Source organism: Cibotium barometz, chromosome 1 (genome assembly GCF_041138505.1).
Source record: "Cibotium barometz isolate CiBa-2024 chromosome 1, ASM4113850v1, whole genome shotgun sequence".
NCBI lineage: Eukaryota > Viridiplantae > Streptophyta > Polypodiopsida > Cyatheales > Cibotiaceae > Cibotium > Cibotium barometz.
Genome location: NC_141046.1, coordinates 29,504,014 through 29,521,664, shown reverse-complemented (window position 1 = coordinate 29,521,664; position 17,651 = coordinate 29,504,014). Strand labels below are relative to the sequence as shown.

General features: G+C 42.7%; 1 protein-coding gene across 3 annotated transcripts in view; it reads left to right on the top strand.

Moving 5' to 3' along the window:
- Positions 1 to 456: 456 nt before the first annotated feature.
- The window catches only part of LOC147641841 (glycolate oxidase 1-like), a 34,872-nt gene continuing 17,677 nt past the window's right edge, over positions 457 to 17,651 (top strand). Inside the window, exons 1-4 of one of the 3 annotated variants that reach the window (XM_086800185.1) lie at positions 457 to 738; positions 1,037 to 1,274; positions 1,392 to 1,516; positions 1,597 to 1,643. In XM_086800185.1, coding sequence (XP_086656311.1) covers positions 1,132 to 1,274; positions 1,392 to 1,516; positions 1,597 to 1,643 — 315 coding nt within the window. In that variant the 5' untranslated portion in view covers positions 457 to 738; positions 1,037 to 1,131. Of the gene's footprint in view, positions 739 to 771; positions 1,275 to 1,391; positions 1,517 to 1,596; positions 1,644 to 17,651 lie in introns of those variants that run through there. The other 2 variants (XM_086800194.1, XM_086800202.1) reach the window with 2 other exon arrangements.

Sequence of the window (17,651 nt, the reverse complement as noted above, 5' to 3'; positions counted from 1 at the left end):
GGTGACTTTATTGATACCGGCTAATGATATAACAACCAAAACTATAGGCTTTGGTCCACCAACCATGAGCATGCTCTCCCCTTGCTCCCTTACGATGACATTCTTGACTATGGGGAGCGAGACTCGAATCTGACACCTTTGCCATGAGACTTTTAGCTCTCCATCAACTCACCTACGTGGTGAGAAGCCTCATCAATCATGAAGTTTATAATTTGCGACACAAATTTCTTTTTTTTATAAAAGTTTGGTTGGAATTAGATAGAACAACCCATACACCCTACATGCCACTGCTTGGAGAGGGGGGGCTTGAACCCATGGCCTTGGGAACCACCTTAACCACTCCACTAACTCGTGGCATGACAAACATACATTGCCAAAGGTCCAATTTGCTTGCTACTACAACGAAAAAAGGGGTTGTGATTTTCTTTTTTAAGTTAACAACCCATAAATCTCCTTAGTAGAACTGCCTTAGAATATAGACTGTGTAGGTTTAGCACATGTTAAACCCTTTCTTTTGGCGAACTTGGCTACTGTGCTCCCTGTGGCCGCGGGAAAACGCAGTCGCACAGTACACGCGGCGCAGGCAGAGTGGAGCGTCGCACCGATAACGCTCGCACTACCACACGAGGCTCAAGGATGATGACGAAAGCGCAAAAGAATATATAGCATCTCTACTAAAAAGCACCGCCCGTGCCACCAGCACGCGAAAAGGCGGTGCATCTGAATTTACGCCAAATTGTATGTTATGCTTTTTCTAGTCCAGGTCTCTTTTCTCGCAGCCCGCTCGTTTCGTCTTGGGCACACCGCCAAAATCTGTGTGTGTGTGTGTGTGTGTGTGTGTGTCGTTTTGTGTGTGGCTCTTTGTGTGTGCCCTGTTGCATCCGTCTTAATTAATCTCTGCGTGCCCTGTAGCTTTAACTTAATCTTCCATTATTCGAGTTGGCTCACTAGTCGATTAAGTTACTATAAGTGGGCTCACCATTCATTAAGTAGCTTAAGCTCTTCTTCCATCTCACTAGTAAAGCCCTCTTTCCAGCCAAAGAGAGCGTAATGAATGAAGCAGTGACACACGCTTGAAGTTGGTCGAGTGTTGCCCCAGTTAGCATAAGTTGTTCATCAACGAGTTTAGCCATGTCTACCATGGTGGTCAATGTGTCGGAATATGAGGCATTGGCCAAGGAGAAGCTGCCAAAGATGATCTTTGATTACTACGCATCTGGGGCCGAGGATCAATATACCTTGAGGGACAACAGGAGTGCCTTTGAAAGAATATGGTAATGTGCCAATCACTGTGTATGGAGGCCTTGGGCAATTTGGTACTGCTGGATTTCGCCTCTTTAGGCTGAATTTCTTTGTCCGAGTTTGACATGAACTTGTCACCATGGTAACAGGTTTCGCCCTCGGATACTCATTGATGTGTCCAAGGTTGATCTGACCACAGCAGTTTTGGGATTTAAGATCTCCATGCCGATCATGGTGGCCCCTACTGCAATGCAAAAGATGGCACATCCGGAAGGTATTACTTGACCTTAAACATGTGTGTTTATCCTTGTAGTTGGCTTCATTCAATTTAGTTACATATGTAAATCATTTCAGGTGAACTGGCAACTGCAAGAGCTGTATCGTCTGCTGGAACAATCATGGTATGTGTGCATAGCTGTCATGGTTATAGGCCATTCATTTGATATGTATGCAAATTGTGTGTCTGTCTCTAGCTCAACTTCTTCCAGAAATTTATGGGTGAGCTCAACTTCTCCTCAACTTCTTTTGTTGGTCTCCTCGTGTTATCAGATCGGAGATGTCCCAGTAGCTTATTAGGCCGCCAAACACTGGGCACTGAAGCCTGAACATCAAGGCAGATAAGTCGGGGAGCAGATTTCTTGTCCATGAAGGGGTGTGGATGGTCGATTAGCAGCCTGGCACTGTTTTAGCCCAGTGTACATATTAAGTGAAGTTTATGAGAATTTTGTAGCGCTTGTAGAAGGCTGGCTGAGGTGTGTTCGTTGAAGAAGAATTTGTCCATAAACAGGCCCATTGCCTCCCTTATTTGGGCATTTGACTCTCAACTCAGGGGCAGGTCATAGTAGACATCAGCAAGAGTATCCAAGAGCATCAAAGACCAAGACAACATGACTTCACCTCACGAGAGGACTAAAGCAATGTTCTTGATATAGGCAATTGCAAGACAAAGGGTATCTTTTTTTTTTTTCCCGACTCGCCTTATGCCCAAGATCCTCCCATAGTTACCGATTTTTCACTGTCGATAGGCGCCCGCCCGTGAGTGCTTAATTATCCGCCCGTAGGCGATGCTGCCGAGGAAGCACCAAGGGGGGTTTTGAACCTAGGACCTTTTGGTCCTAGGCAAACACCTTCATTAGTTGAGCTATCACCTCATTGGCGACAAAGGGTATTCTTGTGATTGTGGTAGATAGGTTGTTTTGGCAAGGAAATCTTCAGAGCAATGATTGGCTATTGGTTAGTTTGAATATCACAGGCCAGAGTCGTCAAGGAATGAAAGGAGACATCAAAAGGTCAAGGTCAAAAAAATCAAGGTCAAGGATTTGACTTGTACATATCAAAAGGTCAAGGTCAAGATCTGAATTGTACATTGCTCAATTTAATCTCTCCCATTTCTCTCTTCTCTCGAGTTACTCAAAAAGCATGGAAGCTTAGAGATCAAAGAGCCTTTTGGCCTCTCTGATAATTTTATACACGAACCCAACCTCCAAAGAAGCCTATGAGAAGTTGGAGAAGCTTTGTGGGGTTCAGGTAAAGAACTCCAAAGTTTCTTTGCAGATAGACTTCTATGGTCTTACGATGCAACCAATGAGAGCTTTGATGCTCATGTGAACATGATGAAGTCCTTAAAGGTACAAGATGATGTGGTCCTTGTAGCACTCATAAAGTCCATGAAGCCTTCAAAATTGTGGGAAAAACAACCACAATGATAAGAATCTCTTTCACAAGAAAGTAGAGGCTAACGTCACACAAGAAGAAGAAGAAACCTGCAAAGAAGATGCAAACTTTGCACGATATGAACATTGAAGACTCATGGGCCTTTTTAAAGGTCTCCTACATAGAAGTGGCTCGACTACCATTGTACTCTACTCCAAGGATAGAACGAGACGCAACTTCTAGTGAAACTATGTCATAGGCATAGATTTATCCAACTGAAGTGTGTACTAGGATAACGCTTCAGGGGAGTGTTGGAGAACAAGTCTTATCTAAGTACAAAAAGATAAGGGTGTGTGAATAGCCTCTAAAACCTCTAAAAGGGCTACACGTGTATGTGTGTGTGAATCCACGCTTAGAGTGGTTCACTTAAATATCTAAATATTATACTTGTAATGACCTAAGCAATGATGTCATACAAGAGAAGCTCTAAGCCTACCTATAAAAGCATTGTACTTGATTGAAGTAAGACATGTGACATCATTGAGTTGTGCAATTTATCACTCTTTGAAGCATTGTCTCTCTCTCTCTCTCTCTAGCTCTCTCTCTCCTCCTTACTTCTTTGTTCAACAAATGCCATAGCCATGTTTATCTTTAAGCCTTCATAGGCATGTCGGGACGTAACATACTTTCCTCCTGTTCAATTAATGTCCTTGTGAATGCATAACGAGACAAGCTTATGGAAACGAATCCCTAGATCCGGACATCCAACCATAGTATCTACTCAAGTCCATTGTCTCTTATCTAGGCTAGTGTAAGACTCCTCTTGTAGACCTTGCTATAAAGATCCAATTGCTCATTGTCAATCCAACTCTCATCAAAGTGTTGAATCCCAATAGAACATGTGGCCTTAAAGGACAACAAAGCTCTACCATAACAATCCTAGTCCACAACATAACTCAATTGCGCAACAGCCCTAGCACCGACCCATAGCACAACTTAGTGCATTTGTACTATATGGGGAGATATTATTCACACTCTCTTGACCACATGGGCTTGTATATAGGGACCATCCGGATCTATACATGCAAAGCACATTGTTTTCGTGAGGGAGTGGATCAAGAGATTTATTTTCTTAATGACTCCCACAACACTCTCTTGGCATCTTTGTGTTCCATAGTGGTTGACATCACCCTACATTTTGGGATGAGATTTTAGTTTTGTTCCGACTTCCAGCCATGATTTTGTAAGGTTTATTCATACTTATTAAAAGTCTTTTTTTTTGCAAAAAAAAAAAAACTCAACTATCATACCAAATGGCATCGTGTATTAGTTGTTGGCATGGCACTAGGACTTCCAGTACATGGTTGGAATATTGCACTTCCAATACAATATTCCAACCACAAGATCTCCCTTGTTCAATCCTCATATCTAACACTGAATGGAGATTATATTTTCACATGTAACCAATAGGTCACGTCTACGTTAGGGCAAGTTGTCACATTTTAGGTTGTGTTTAAGCACCTTTTGGGGCAGTAAACAGCTAGGATTAATACCCAAGATAGTTAGAAGAAGTTGTGGTAGTTTGGCACTTATTTGTCCAAGGACCTGGCCGTCAACAGTCCATCTAGCCGACCCTAGCATAGGGGTAAAATGGAGCCTATAAATATGCAAGTTCAATTAGGTGGGATAGGTCTTAGGCTTAGGTGTTTTTCCTTTTGGAGGCCATGTTGGCTAGGATCTATGTACATCTTGATACATATATACAAAAAAGATTGTTTTAGCAATCTCTCTCTCTCTTCTCTCTGTTCATCTTTGCGTTTTGCACAGTTCTTAAGATAGATAGTTCTTCCACATGTTACATTGGTATCAGAGCCTGTTAGGAGGTGCTGAATTGGTTCATATTTGAAAAACGTACAGTACAAAGGTGGTTGTTTTTGGTTTAAATAGAAAAACTCGGCCAAGTGGTTCTTCAACATCAAGTATCTCGGTAGTGCCAGAATGACGGCAATCATGGGGTATAGATATTAGAGCCCCCGGGTTCGCCCAGATGCTCAGCCCGACCACTAGGGTAGAAGGGTGAGGGGAGGAACAAGGGGTTGTAGGTTTCAAAGAAGGAATCTAACTCTCAGCCAAGAATGGTATAAGGATTCAGCCCAAGGAGGGGACAAGAAGAGCAGGTGCACATTTCTTAGTGCAGAACATAGCTTTACAGATTGGAGCAATCCAAGATTGCAGTAGAAGGTTTTCAAGCAAGATCTAGGTGGTCAAGATTGCCTCGTCATGGAAGCAGGATGCCCAGGATGGAGTCCACATGCAGTAAAGGGATGAAGTTAGTGATCTACGATCAGTTAGATTCTCGTTAGCAAGAGGGGATGTCAACATGTGGACATGCTAATCCCTAGTTTTAGGCTGTACTTGAGCACCTTTTGGGACATTAAACAACTAAGGATTAATCAAAAGGTGTTGGAGGGCATACTTGGCAATTTGGCATTTTACGGGTATTTTGTCATTTATTTGTCTAAGTACTTGGCTGACAGTAATGCATCTGGCCAACTGTAGCATAGGGGTAAAATGGAGCCTATATATTCAAGTTTAGTTTCTTTTGTATTCATTTGATCCTTGATAGGTGGGATAGGTCTTAGGCATACATGTTTTTCCTTTTGGAGGTCATGTTGGCTAGGATCTATGTACATCTTGATATATATATATACAAAAAACATTGTTTTAGCAACATCTCTCTCTCTTCTCTCTGTTCATCTTTGTGTTTTGCACAATTCTTAAGACATGTAGTTCTTCTGCATGTTACACAAGCATAAAACTCCCCTTAATTTCTTTATATACCCATGTCATCAAACAACTTGAAAACAACATCAGCTACTTTACTCCTCACCAAATTGGAGTGAAGTTAAGGTTACCAAAGGTCCATGCAATCCCATTAATAGAGATCCTAAAGGAGAAATTTTATAATATATTGCACCTTTGACATGTCCATGGATTACACCCCATCGAATAGGTGGGAAGCCCATATGACTCTCCAAAGTCGTGGAATCAAAATAACCCTGTGGAACTACCATCACCTGAAGTATCTCTCACCATTGTGGGATCCAACCACATCAAGGTCACCGCGAAACATTTCACTATTGAAATGAAACGATGTTGAAACGATTTATTTTGGAACAAAACGTTTCATCACCAGGTAGGTGGAGTCTGGACAGTGAAACGTTGGACCGAAACGATCATATACATAAAATGTGAAGGTATTGGTTATAAGATAATATTAGCATATTTATCATCGGTAAACAAAGAAGACACACAAAAGAGAAGAGAAAAGAACAAATAGGATGAAAGAAGGAAACATAAAGAATTATAAAAGCTAAAAAGCACACAAAATCACAACCTTTTTTCCCACATGAAATGATATGGTTGCAATGTGCACATGAAACGTTTCAACACTAAAACGTGAATAAAGTTTCAAAGCCACCGAAACGAGTTTCATGGTGACCATGAACCACATATACAAAGTTGGTATATCAAATGGTCCAATTGTCAACTGGTCTAAACATTCAGCCTAAGATCGAGAAGTTCCAAACTTCTCATCTCTCTTATGTACAATTCTAAGTCTGTCTCTTGCATCAATATTATTTGGCCATCACGAGAAAGTGTGTGATGAATCATAAAACTTCCTACGCTATGACATGCCAATTCTCAGACAACTAAGAAGGTTCCTTATCTTGTTGTCATTTAGACTAGTGTTCCTCCTCACAGTTACCAAAATAGTCTCCTAGACAAGAAACCCATGTTGAAGTGAAGGCTCCAATGTTTGTACATGGTACATGTTTGATTGCAGACATTGATATTTGGCATACACACATTGGACATGTCAGTATTTAGCGCACCAGCTCAATAATATGCAGGCCCAACATAAATCTACTTATTTCTCCAATGAATTTAGTGACTATTTGAGAGAGCATGGGATAAAGAGGCAATTTACATGCAAATATAACCCCTAACAAAATAGGGTTGCAGAAAGGAAAAACAGGCATGTTGGAGAAGTTGCCCGTGCATTGATAAATGAGGAAGGAATGTCTCATTATTTTTGAGCTGAACCAGTACCAATTGCAATTTATATCATGAACATGACGCCCACTACAACAATTCATTACATGATGCCTGAACAAAAGATTTTTGGTAGGAAACCAGATGAAAGTGTTTCGGTACATTGCTTATGTACATCTACGAGATGAGGTGAGAAGCAAGTTTGATCCCTTTACATTGGTTATTCCCTTTAGTGGAAAGGTTATAGATGCTATAACTCCACTACATGTGAGATACGAGTGAGCAAGGGTGTTGCGTTTGATGAGATGAGTAGTTGGTATACATCAGTGAGGGTGATGCAAAGAATGGGATGTATGCCTTATATGCTGAGCATCAATCATAGGATAGTGGACCAAAAGAGTCCTTTAGTAGTAGGTCTATTGTGAGATCTTGGTCAGGGACGTTGAGGTAGAATGCTAGGCATTATGATGTGTCATGTGGTGGTACTACAGGTGCTGAAAATTCAGCAAGTTCACTTGTATTAGGCAAGGGAAAAGGAAAGGTAGATTAGCCTTTCACAATGCCTTATGTTTGAGCTGGTCACTCCTTTGTTGATGGAGATAGTGGCTCAGAGCAATGCCTTGATGAGGAGTTCGCGATCAAGGCTATTTATTACGCCTGGTGTACAAAGAGCCAAAGCAGTGTTGAGAGTAGTTGGTAGTGATCCAGGTGTATGTAGGTTGTAAGCCCAACGGAGCGTGCAGTGACAAATTCAACCACATGTCCAAGAGATATAGATAGAGAGAGAGAAGGGGGAAAGAGAGATGGATATAGGCGTTTCACACAGTACACCACGTTGGTGGGGAATAGGCTCCGCCCCCTTTTCAAGAATTTATTTCAGGAACATCCACGGGCTCTTCCAAGCCAAGGTCAATACAACAAATGAATATAGGACTCTGGGCGGCGGAAACGTCGGCGGAGATGGGCTCTAGGCTGTGGAGACGCCGGCGGAAGTTGCTTTGGGTGATGGAGGCGCTAGCGAAGGTGGCGGCGATGCCAGCGGCAGAGGTTCTGTAACGGCGGTGCCGGCGCTTCCAACAGTGATGGCTCTGCAATGGCGGCGGTGGCGGCGCTACAAGAAGGGCAAAGGTTGAGGGTGGAGAAGGAGATAATAATGATGATGATGATGTAGCTCTTCAAGGATGATCTCCCCATTTAACCAAAAATTCTGTAGTGAGTTTATGTTGTGTTTCTTTCTTTTTGACATCAAGAATTGTCTCTGGAATTAAGAGTATGTGGTCATCTTCAATTTCTGGAACATAATCCAAAATATCTAAAACTGGAAAATCACCGTCCACAAACTTTTTGAGCCAAGAAATATGGAAAGTTGAATGAATTCTACCCCAAGAAGGTGGTAACTCCAACTTATAACTTAGAGATGAGTTCTTCTTAATAATACGAAAGGGTCCATAATATCTTGGGTGAAGCTTTGAAAAGACTGATTTCACTGTCTTGTATCGATGAGGGGCAATATATAATAATACCAAGTCTCCTTCTTGAAATTCAATGTGACGACGACGCTTATTAGCTGTGCGTTGATATTGCTCTTGGACGCTGACCATCTTATTCTTAATCTGTAATAGAATATCTTGCATTTCTTGAATGAGTTGGTCTGCTAAAGCCACTTTATGTTGAAGAACAAAGTTGGCAAGAATAAGGGGAGTATGGCCATAAGCTGCGTGAAAAGGTGTCATTCCAATAGCTAAATGATAAGAATTATTATAAGCAAATTCCATCAAAGGTAAATATTCTTTCCATGAAGCTAATTGAGACTGAACATAATGACACAACATTTCTTGTAAACTTTGGATCTCGATCATAAACTATAGATTTTGGCAATCCATGAAGTATGACTGCAATAACTGAAGCCTGGGTTGCTTTCTTGCACGGAATGAAATGTGCCATTTTAGAAAATCTGTCAACCACCACAAGAATCTGTGTATTGCCTTTAGAAGAATGTGGCAATGAAGTGATAAAATTCAAACTACTACTTTCCCAGCGTTCATTGGGAACTGGAAGTGGTTGAAGAAGACCAGCTGGAATCTTGTCTGCTAGCTTTCATACGTTGGCACGAGAGACATGCTGTAACAAACTTAATAACATCTTGCTTCATTTCTCTTCATTTGAGGCCAATAGTATGTAGCTGTCAAAAGACGATATGTCTTGTTGATGCTTGGGTGTGCAGCATAAGTAACCTCGTGATGTTCTTTCACCAATACTCTTCGAACATGAGTATCATGAGGTACACAAATACGGTCCTGATAATATAATAAACCATCCACTATTGTATATGCTCCATAAATCTTCAAGTTGGAAGGAGTTGCATTCTGAGAATTGAGAATTGGAAATGCATTTCCAAAATCACGATCTTTTGAATAACGGTCCTTGAAACTTTGAGGTATATTCATTTCAACTGTAGAAATAGCAAGGACCGAAGCTAGCGGCATACGACTGAGGGCATCCACAACCACATTGGTAAGATGAGGAACATACTCAATTGTCATATGAAAATTGGCTAGGAATTCGACCCAACGCGCTTGCCTAGCATTCATAACTGGCTGCGTGAATATATATTTCAAAGAATAATGATCTGTTTTCACCACTAAATCCGCACCAAAAAAGAGATAATGTTTCCATGCACGATAGGCATGAACAATAGCCAAAAATTCCATGTCATATACCGGGTATCTTCCTTGAATTGCAGAGTGCTTATGACTGTAAAACGCAATAGCACGTCCTTGTTGCATTAAGACGGCACCAGTGGCAATATCAGAAGCATCCGTGTAAACATCAAAGGGGAGAGTAGGGTCACGAATAGCCATGACAGGAGTTGTTGTCAAAGCTGTCTTTAAATTTCCAAAAGCTTGTGTTGCGGCTTCAGTCATTTGAATGCAGGAGCGGACTTTAGAAGTTCTGTGAGAGGAGCCGCTATTTCGGAAAATCAATGAACCTTTGTGTGATAGAAGTTGGCAATCCCAAAAAAGAACGAACATCATGGATGTTTGTGGGAGTTGGCCAATTGACAATAACCTGTATTTTCTTTGGATCCACGGAAATACCGTCTGCTGAAACAACATGTCCAAGGTACTCCAAGGATGTCTTGAAGAATTCACTTTTGCCTGGATTAACATAAAGAGCATTGTCACGAAGCACCTCGAAAACGATCTTAAGATGTGCCTTGTGTTCTTCCATATTACGACTGAACACCAGGATGTCGTCAAGATAGATAATGATGAACTTGTCCAAAAAACAGGACGAAAAAGATCATTCATCAGACTCATAAATGTTGCAGGGACATTGGCTAACCCGAATGGCATGACCAAGTACTCGTAATGACCATATTTTGTGTGAAAAGCTGTCTTATATTCATCACCTTCGCGAATGCGAATTTGATGATATCCAGACTTAAGATCAATTTTGGAGAAGACCTTTGCATGGAGCAATTGATCAAACAATTCATCAATGCGCGGAAGAGGATACTTAATCTTGATAGTCAACTTATTAAGGGCACGATAGTGGATGCAAAGGCGCATAGACTTATCCTTCTTTTTCACCAAAAGTACTGGAGCTCCAAAAGGGCTTTTACTTGGTCGAATATGTCCTTTCTCCAAAAGTTCAGTAAGTTGTCGCTGTATCTCATGAGATTCCGTAAAAGAAACTCGATATGGAGCACGAGTAGTTGGAGCACTGCCAGGAAGGATTTCAATAGCATGGTTGACTGGTCGCCGAGGTGGGAGAACCGCAGGAAGCTCCTGAGGAAAAAGATCTAAGTATGGAGCAAAGAAAGGTTGCCTGAGATACATCACCTTTGTATCTATGTCCTCGAGAGGATCGTTGGCTGAATAGACCACTCTTGCAGACCCACCGTTTCACTTGAAGAGCTGAAAGTGGTCTCTGATTCCTTCGAGTGCCACAAGCATATCATTTTAAGCAAATTGTATATAATGGTTCCGGAAACTGATCAGGGGATCATATTGATACAACCATTCATGACCAAGGATCATATCATAATGTGCCAAATTCATGACTTGGAAATCCAATTTGTGATGATAGTGCTGAATTCGAAAGGAGAGGTGTTTGGCAACGGTGTTACACAAGGATGTGGAACTATCGGCAAGCTCTACTTCATAAACAACAGCACTTGGAGAAGTCCGAATCTTCAATCTGTGAGTCAAGGTGGTTCCCACAAAGTTATGAAAACACCCACTATCAATGAGCACCTGAATAGGATGACTGGAAATAGAGCCTTGAAGAACCAAAACCTGAGTAGACCGCTGAGGCAACGGTGAAGAGGCAGCTTGTGCTGTGGGAGTAGCGGTAATCACTGAAGCATGTGCAATAGCATGGTGATTAATTGCACGCTTTCCTTTGTCAGCAACTAGGGGTTTCTCCCCCGGAAGTGGAGGGTTTAGCATTAGAATTCTGTCGATGGGTTGGTCTTTTGGGGCACTCAAACCAACGATGAGATCCATTACAGATTGTGCACAATCCTGTCTTTTGTTGATCCCGTCCAGAAGGAACAGTAGAAGGACGAGGATTGCGAGATTGGTTACGTCTTTGGTCCCGTCCACGATCCGAACTACGTGGTTGGAAGGATTGAGAACGTTGGAACCGAAAAGAGGACGATCCTTCTGACCGGCTAGGGTGTTGAGAATTATTCCATTGGGGATTAGGCCGGGAGGCAGAAGTGCCAAATGACTCTCTCCGACTATCTCGGCTCATAGGAGATCCATTGGCTTTCTGAAAGTCATTAGCTCGACCGGAAGAGTCCGAATTTCGAGAATTAATGTCTGCAACGCGCTCGGCGTATCGTATGGCATTGGCAAGATCGACAGGGTTATATTTCTAAACATCGGCACGCAGTGTGGTGTTAAGACCTTCAATGAAGGCATGAAGTTCGTCCGTTGGGGACAAAGAGTCAATCTCCAGTATCAAGTTGGTGAACTCAAGATATAAGAGGCCAAGGAACCAGTTTGGTCCAAATGGCGTAAGCGAGTACGGGCTTGGAAATCTGCATTGGCAGGTATGAACTGCTTACGGAGGACCCACTCGAATTTTTCCCACGTTGTAACCGATTTTCCGGTGTGCTGTCGTCGTTGCCACCACAATAAAGCAGTGTCTTGGAGGAGGGATACCGCAAAAATCACCTTTTTGAAATCAGAAAGGGTCATGGTTTCAAAGTATAACCGCAGTTTGTAGAGCCATTGGTCTAAGGTGCGCGTATTGCGCTGACCCCCATAAGAGTCAGGGGGTTAATTTCCAATTTCTTTGTTTTACTGGCTTGTACGAGACAATAAAGAGTTTTAAGGTCGTCGCCTTCTACCTCGGAAGGAATGTCGTCTGCGTCTGTTGGTACTGTTGCTGAAACATCTGCTGCTGGTACGGAACTTGTGTAGGAGTGGCGATCCGTGTGGAGTTGCTGGATTTGAGAAGCCAAGGATGCCATAGACTCCTGGAGTTGCTGTTGGAACTGCTGTTGAAGTTGCTGCAAAGTTGGCTGCCATTCCAGAGGGGCTGGGATATCAACAGGTTTTGCCACTATGAGAGAAGATGTTGATGTAGAGGCTTCAGGGTGATGAGGCTCTGGGGGTTTTTGCTGTTGATGACATTGCTGGGCTCTAGTAAGAACCATTTGCTGGAGGGTGCGGCATCTGGAAATCTCGAGAGGGGAGGCTACGTTTCGGTGAAGCGGCTATAGACCATCCAGTATAGTAAGGGTGATCCTCTGGGACTGGGCTCGCACGAGAGTCTGCTACTACTGGAGAAGAAGGTACAAGGGTAGGGGCAGCTACAGGTGTCAAGGGTGTATACTCTGGTGTAGAGGGGCGCACCGTGAATGAAGACGGATTAACGTCCTCAGAATAGGTGCAATATTCATGAAAAATGATGCTACACTCGGGGAGGATAGCGCCCAGATAAGGATGACGCCTGAGTATAAAACAATAATGATCCAGATCCTATGCAGAAGTATGAACACGGATCACCCACACCTCGAATTCTTGGAGGTGAGAAGTCGGTGTGGCTATCTGAATGCGGTAACCAGTGGGCTGGAAAAAGGGGGGCACACTCACTGGAACAGGGGTTGAGACCGGTGGAGAAACACGGGTAGGAGAGGGCACTGTGGATTGAGAGGGTGTATCTTGTAAATAACTGAAATCATAGGTTCTCTCTGCCATAAGCCGTCGGAGAAGAGGGTAATGTGTGTCCATGTGATTTGAGAGGTGCTTTTGAACCTGTAAAAAGTGATATTGGCCCTGGATGAGTGGAGAGCCCGCAAAAGAATGAAATGGCGGGTTTCTGATATTCTAATACTCCACATTATGTGATATTTTTATGCCCAAGAAAATGGAAAAATCACACCTCAATGAGGTTGCCATAATGAATGTTGTTGCACAAACGATGAAGACCAACTTCAGAGGCTGAATATGATGAAGAGAGGCGGCAGCAAGCCGGTACGTTGACGGTGTGTGCAGGGTGGCGGCGGGCGCTGGCTGAAAACGGCCGTGGGCTCTCCCTCTTTTTTTTTTTTTTTGGTGTATGGCGTTGGTCCGCTGGCCGTCGGTTCTCCCTGTTTTTTTTTGGGTGTTAGCGCTGGTCGCTGTCGTGGTGGGTTCCCCCCCCCCTTTTTTTTTCCCTTGTGCGTTGCGTTGGTTGCTACCGTGGGCGTCTTTATGCACAGGTCGGGCTGCCGTTAACGTGCTGGCTGCCGGCTGCTTGGGTCGTTGGGTTTAGCCTAACTTATAAGGCTAATTAAAGCTTAATGTATTATGTGAAAGGTCACATAAAAAAAAACGTGAAAGGTTGTGGCTTTCAGGAAACGATTGGGTGGCGCCCCGTGCGTGGAAACGATTCAGCCCCAAGAAAGTGCTATCAAGACCTCCAATAGAGTACAGGGCAGCCTTCAAGCATTTGGATGGAACCCTGATGTGAGTCTTTGCTTCCCACCATTTTTTTTGTGTTTGAGAAAATTGGGGGAAAAATGCTTAATCAAGCAAAATTGGGCAAAATTAAATGGGGCATTCTCTCCTGTTCTTCCATACAACTCTTGCTATCCCTAATTCTAAAGTTTATTTGCTGATTTAGGGTTTTTGATTTTTAGGAATAGGGTTAGGTTTTTTTTGGATGTGGGCATCCTACAGGTTGGAGCTTGTTTGCTCTGATACCATTGTGAGGACTTCCTAGTTTATTATTAAGACATGATTAAAATTGAATACAAGAAATAAAGATAATTAGAGAGCGGAAAACTGAGTTGTTTGCATTGAGACAAAGGCCTTTCTTAAATAGAGGCCGAAAGGGTACAAGTGAAGAGACACATCCCTGGGAAGGGGTGTGGCTCTTGAATCAACGGTTATGTCCTTTGGACTTAGGGGTGTGTCTTTTAATGAATAGACATGTCCTTTGATAGTGACCCATGTGTAAGGGTGTGACCCTTCACAGGTGTCCTTTCAGTTAATAAGGAATTAAGGAGTAATTAAGGAGAGATTAAGAGAGTTAGTCACAATCGTGACAGTTGTCGTCAACTATGGGGTATAAATATTTCATATGATCGTGGTACTAGCCCCATTTGGTGCTCTTGGTCATCTTGTCTTTCCTTATATATGTGGTGCCTTCTGTTCATCTGGCAACATCTTTATGCTTTTCTTTGACCGATGTCCTTGTTCTTGATGGTACATGTTCTTCATAGCCTGTCACATGTGTTAGATATAATAAATGCATACTCACCTTCTGCAAAAACTAGACACAAGCTAGTTAACAAACAAGTATGCATCATTTGCGTCTATTGGGTATTCCAGTTATTACTGGCCAGGTAGCCTGGAGTCTTGAAATATTCTTGCTGGCTTTTGACGATCAAACTTGATCTCCAAACATTCTTGAACATAAAACTTAATGTTCTTTCTGCCCGACCAATAGTAATAGCTTCTACCAAGCTTGAGTTGTAGACACTTTTGGTCTTCAAGTTGTTTGTTACACATAAACGGGTTTTCTTCATAAAAGAATCTTTCTTGATGACAAAAAAAGTCACAAAATTTCCATTCTAAAATCTGTTCCAATACAATCCTAGAGATCCTCATCTAAGACTTTTATAGGTCACATCATGGCCCTCATGGTACAAGACTACTCCCTTTTGGCAAACTTCCTGGTAGAATGTCAATTTGATGATCTTCTGGTCTCTTTAGCTTCTTGCTCTGGTAGGTTGGGACAATTTGCAGCCAAGTATCCCTTTTCTCCACATTGGAAACACTTCCCTTCTTTGGCATATTCCTCAAGTTGCTTGAGGGACAATCTTCTTCAAAAGAGTGGGGGTTTGTCCCCACTCCCATCCTTCTTCTCTTGAGACTCGGCTCTTGATGGGGATCGGTCTTTAAACTTCTGCCGTTGAGATGGATCCCAATTGTTGTTCTTTGTCTTGCCGTCCATCCAAGGCATGTACAAGGCCTCGGCGTGTAAAGCTTTGTCTTGAGCTTCTCCGAATGTTTTCGGTCCCGCCATGTAAATTGCTTGCATAAGCTTAGGTTGCAATCCATTGATAATATTAGTGATGGAATGGGGGTATAAGACGTAAACTGCAAAGAAACTGTTGAAAAGTTATTAAGATATGATGCCACGTTCTCACCAACTTTGTGCTTTACCTCATCCAGTTCCTTCTACACATGAGATTCAAAGTTTCTGGGTAGAAACTTCTTGTTGAACAAGGTCTTGAAGTCAGTCCACGTCTTCAGCTCGGTCCCTTCTTGTACTACTTTTAGCCACAATTCAAGGCGGCATTCTTCAAATATATACGATCCATGCAAAGTTTCGACTTTTTGGAGTAGTCGTCACCTCCAAAAGTTAGGCGGCGACTGTGTAAGCAGCATCTACTGTTGGTGGCGACTTCGGGTACTGTGGAGTCTATACAAGTGGTGCTGTTGAGGTGGTGCAAACAGGTGGACAAGGTGCGGCACGGGGCGCACACGGCTCACAGAGAGGCAAAAATAGGTGCTGATAGGCGGCGAGGGGAAAGGCGCGGCGGAGCTGGGCGGCAGAAATGCCGGCGGAGATGGGGGGCTTTGGGCGGTGGAGACGTTGATTGAAGTGGCTCTGCGTGGCGGAGGTGCTGGCAGAAGTGGTGGTGACACCGGCGGCGGCAGCAGTGGTGCTTCCAATAATGGTGGCTCTGCAACGGCGGTGGCGGTGGCGCTGCAGGCATGGTAGAGGCTGAGGGTAGAGAAGGAGATAATAATGATGATGATGTAGCTCTCCAAGGATAAATCTCCCAAGGTGGTTCTTTCCAAAAATTTTATGAGTTTCCAAGAGGGTACAAGGTTCTGATATACTTGAAGGTGTGGGGGGGTGGTTCTTGCTTTTGCTTTGCTTTTTTCTCTTCTTCTAAAAAAAAATAATTTAAAAATAATAGTTAAAAAATAGCCAAAGTTCTTGATTTGTGCTTTTGTAGCTTCAGGGCCTTGCTTTTTGGCCTTGGAGCTGCTTTTTGGAAAAGTGGCTTTTAGCTTTTTGGTCCAGCTCAATGTCGTCTTTCCAACGGTGCCCTTCGTTCTCGGTCAATATAGTTTGACTTTTTGCTTTTTCTTGCTTTTTTTACCAAGATTGGTTAGACATATAACATTGGCTGTGAGGAGATATTTAACCCGATTGCTAGGATGCCAAACGTGAGAGCAATCATTGCTATGGCTGCAATATTAGATGGATGTTAAAAATGCATTTGTACATGGTGACTTACAGGAAGAAGTTTACATGTTGGAAGGGGAAATCGGCTCCACCCACTTGAGTGGGCCCCGGGTGTGTACGAAAAAAAAGTTTACATGGTGGAGCCATTTCTTGACTTACAGGAAGAAGTTTACATGGTGGAGCCACTAAGATATGAGGATAATGCAACACCCAGATTTTGTTTGCTGATTGTGCAAAGCCTTGTGTGGCTTGAAGTAGGCACCTTGAGTATGGTGAGTCAAGATAGGGGAATATCTTGTCATTATTGGATTTCAGATATCCAGTGTTAATTTCTCATTTTATGTAAGAAAGACTGATAGGGGGATTGTTCTAGTGGTAATCTATATTGATGACTTGATTGTCACTGGATAACATTCATGAGGTGAAGATGCTTCTTAAGAAGAAAGTTGAAATAAAAGATTTGAGTAAATTGCAATGCTTCTTGGTATAGAGGTGATTAGATCGCATGATGGGATTTGGCTTTTGCAGAGGTAGGATGCTTTGGACATGCTATCCAAGTATGAGATGGCAGGATGTAAGCCAATCATAGTGTCGTTGAAGCAGAATACGAGGTTGTTTGTAGAAATAAGTGATCTGTTGGAGGACCCTACTATGTATAGGTTGTTTGATTTACATGAACATCACCAGGGAAGATTTGAGCTATTCGGTTGGTTTGGAGAGTCAGTTTATGCAGGTCTTGAGGAAGCCACATTTATATGTTGTTAGGATGATACTCAGATACATAAAGTCCACAGTACATTATGGGCTTTCCTATGAGGCTGGGATATAGGTATAGATACATGGGATGGTAATGCCTCACAACATAGGAGATCTACTAGTAGTGGCTTTATGTTTTGTTTTGGGAGTGTTGTTAGCTAGAGCAACAAGAAGGAGCTGACGGTTTCCGACTGATTAGCGTACAAGGGCGTTGCTATTGCGATATGTGAGGTAGCTTG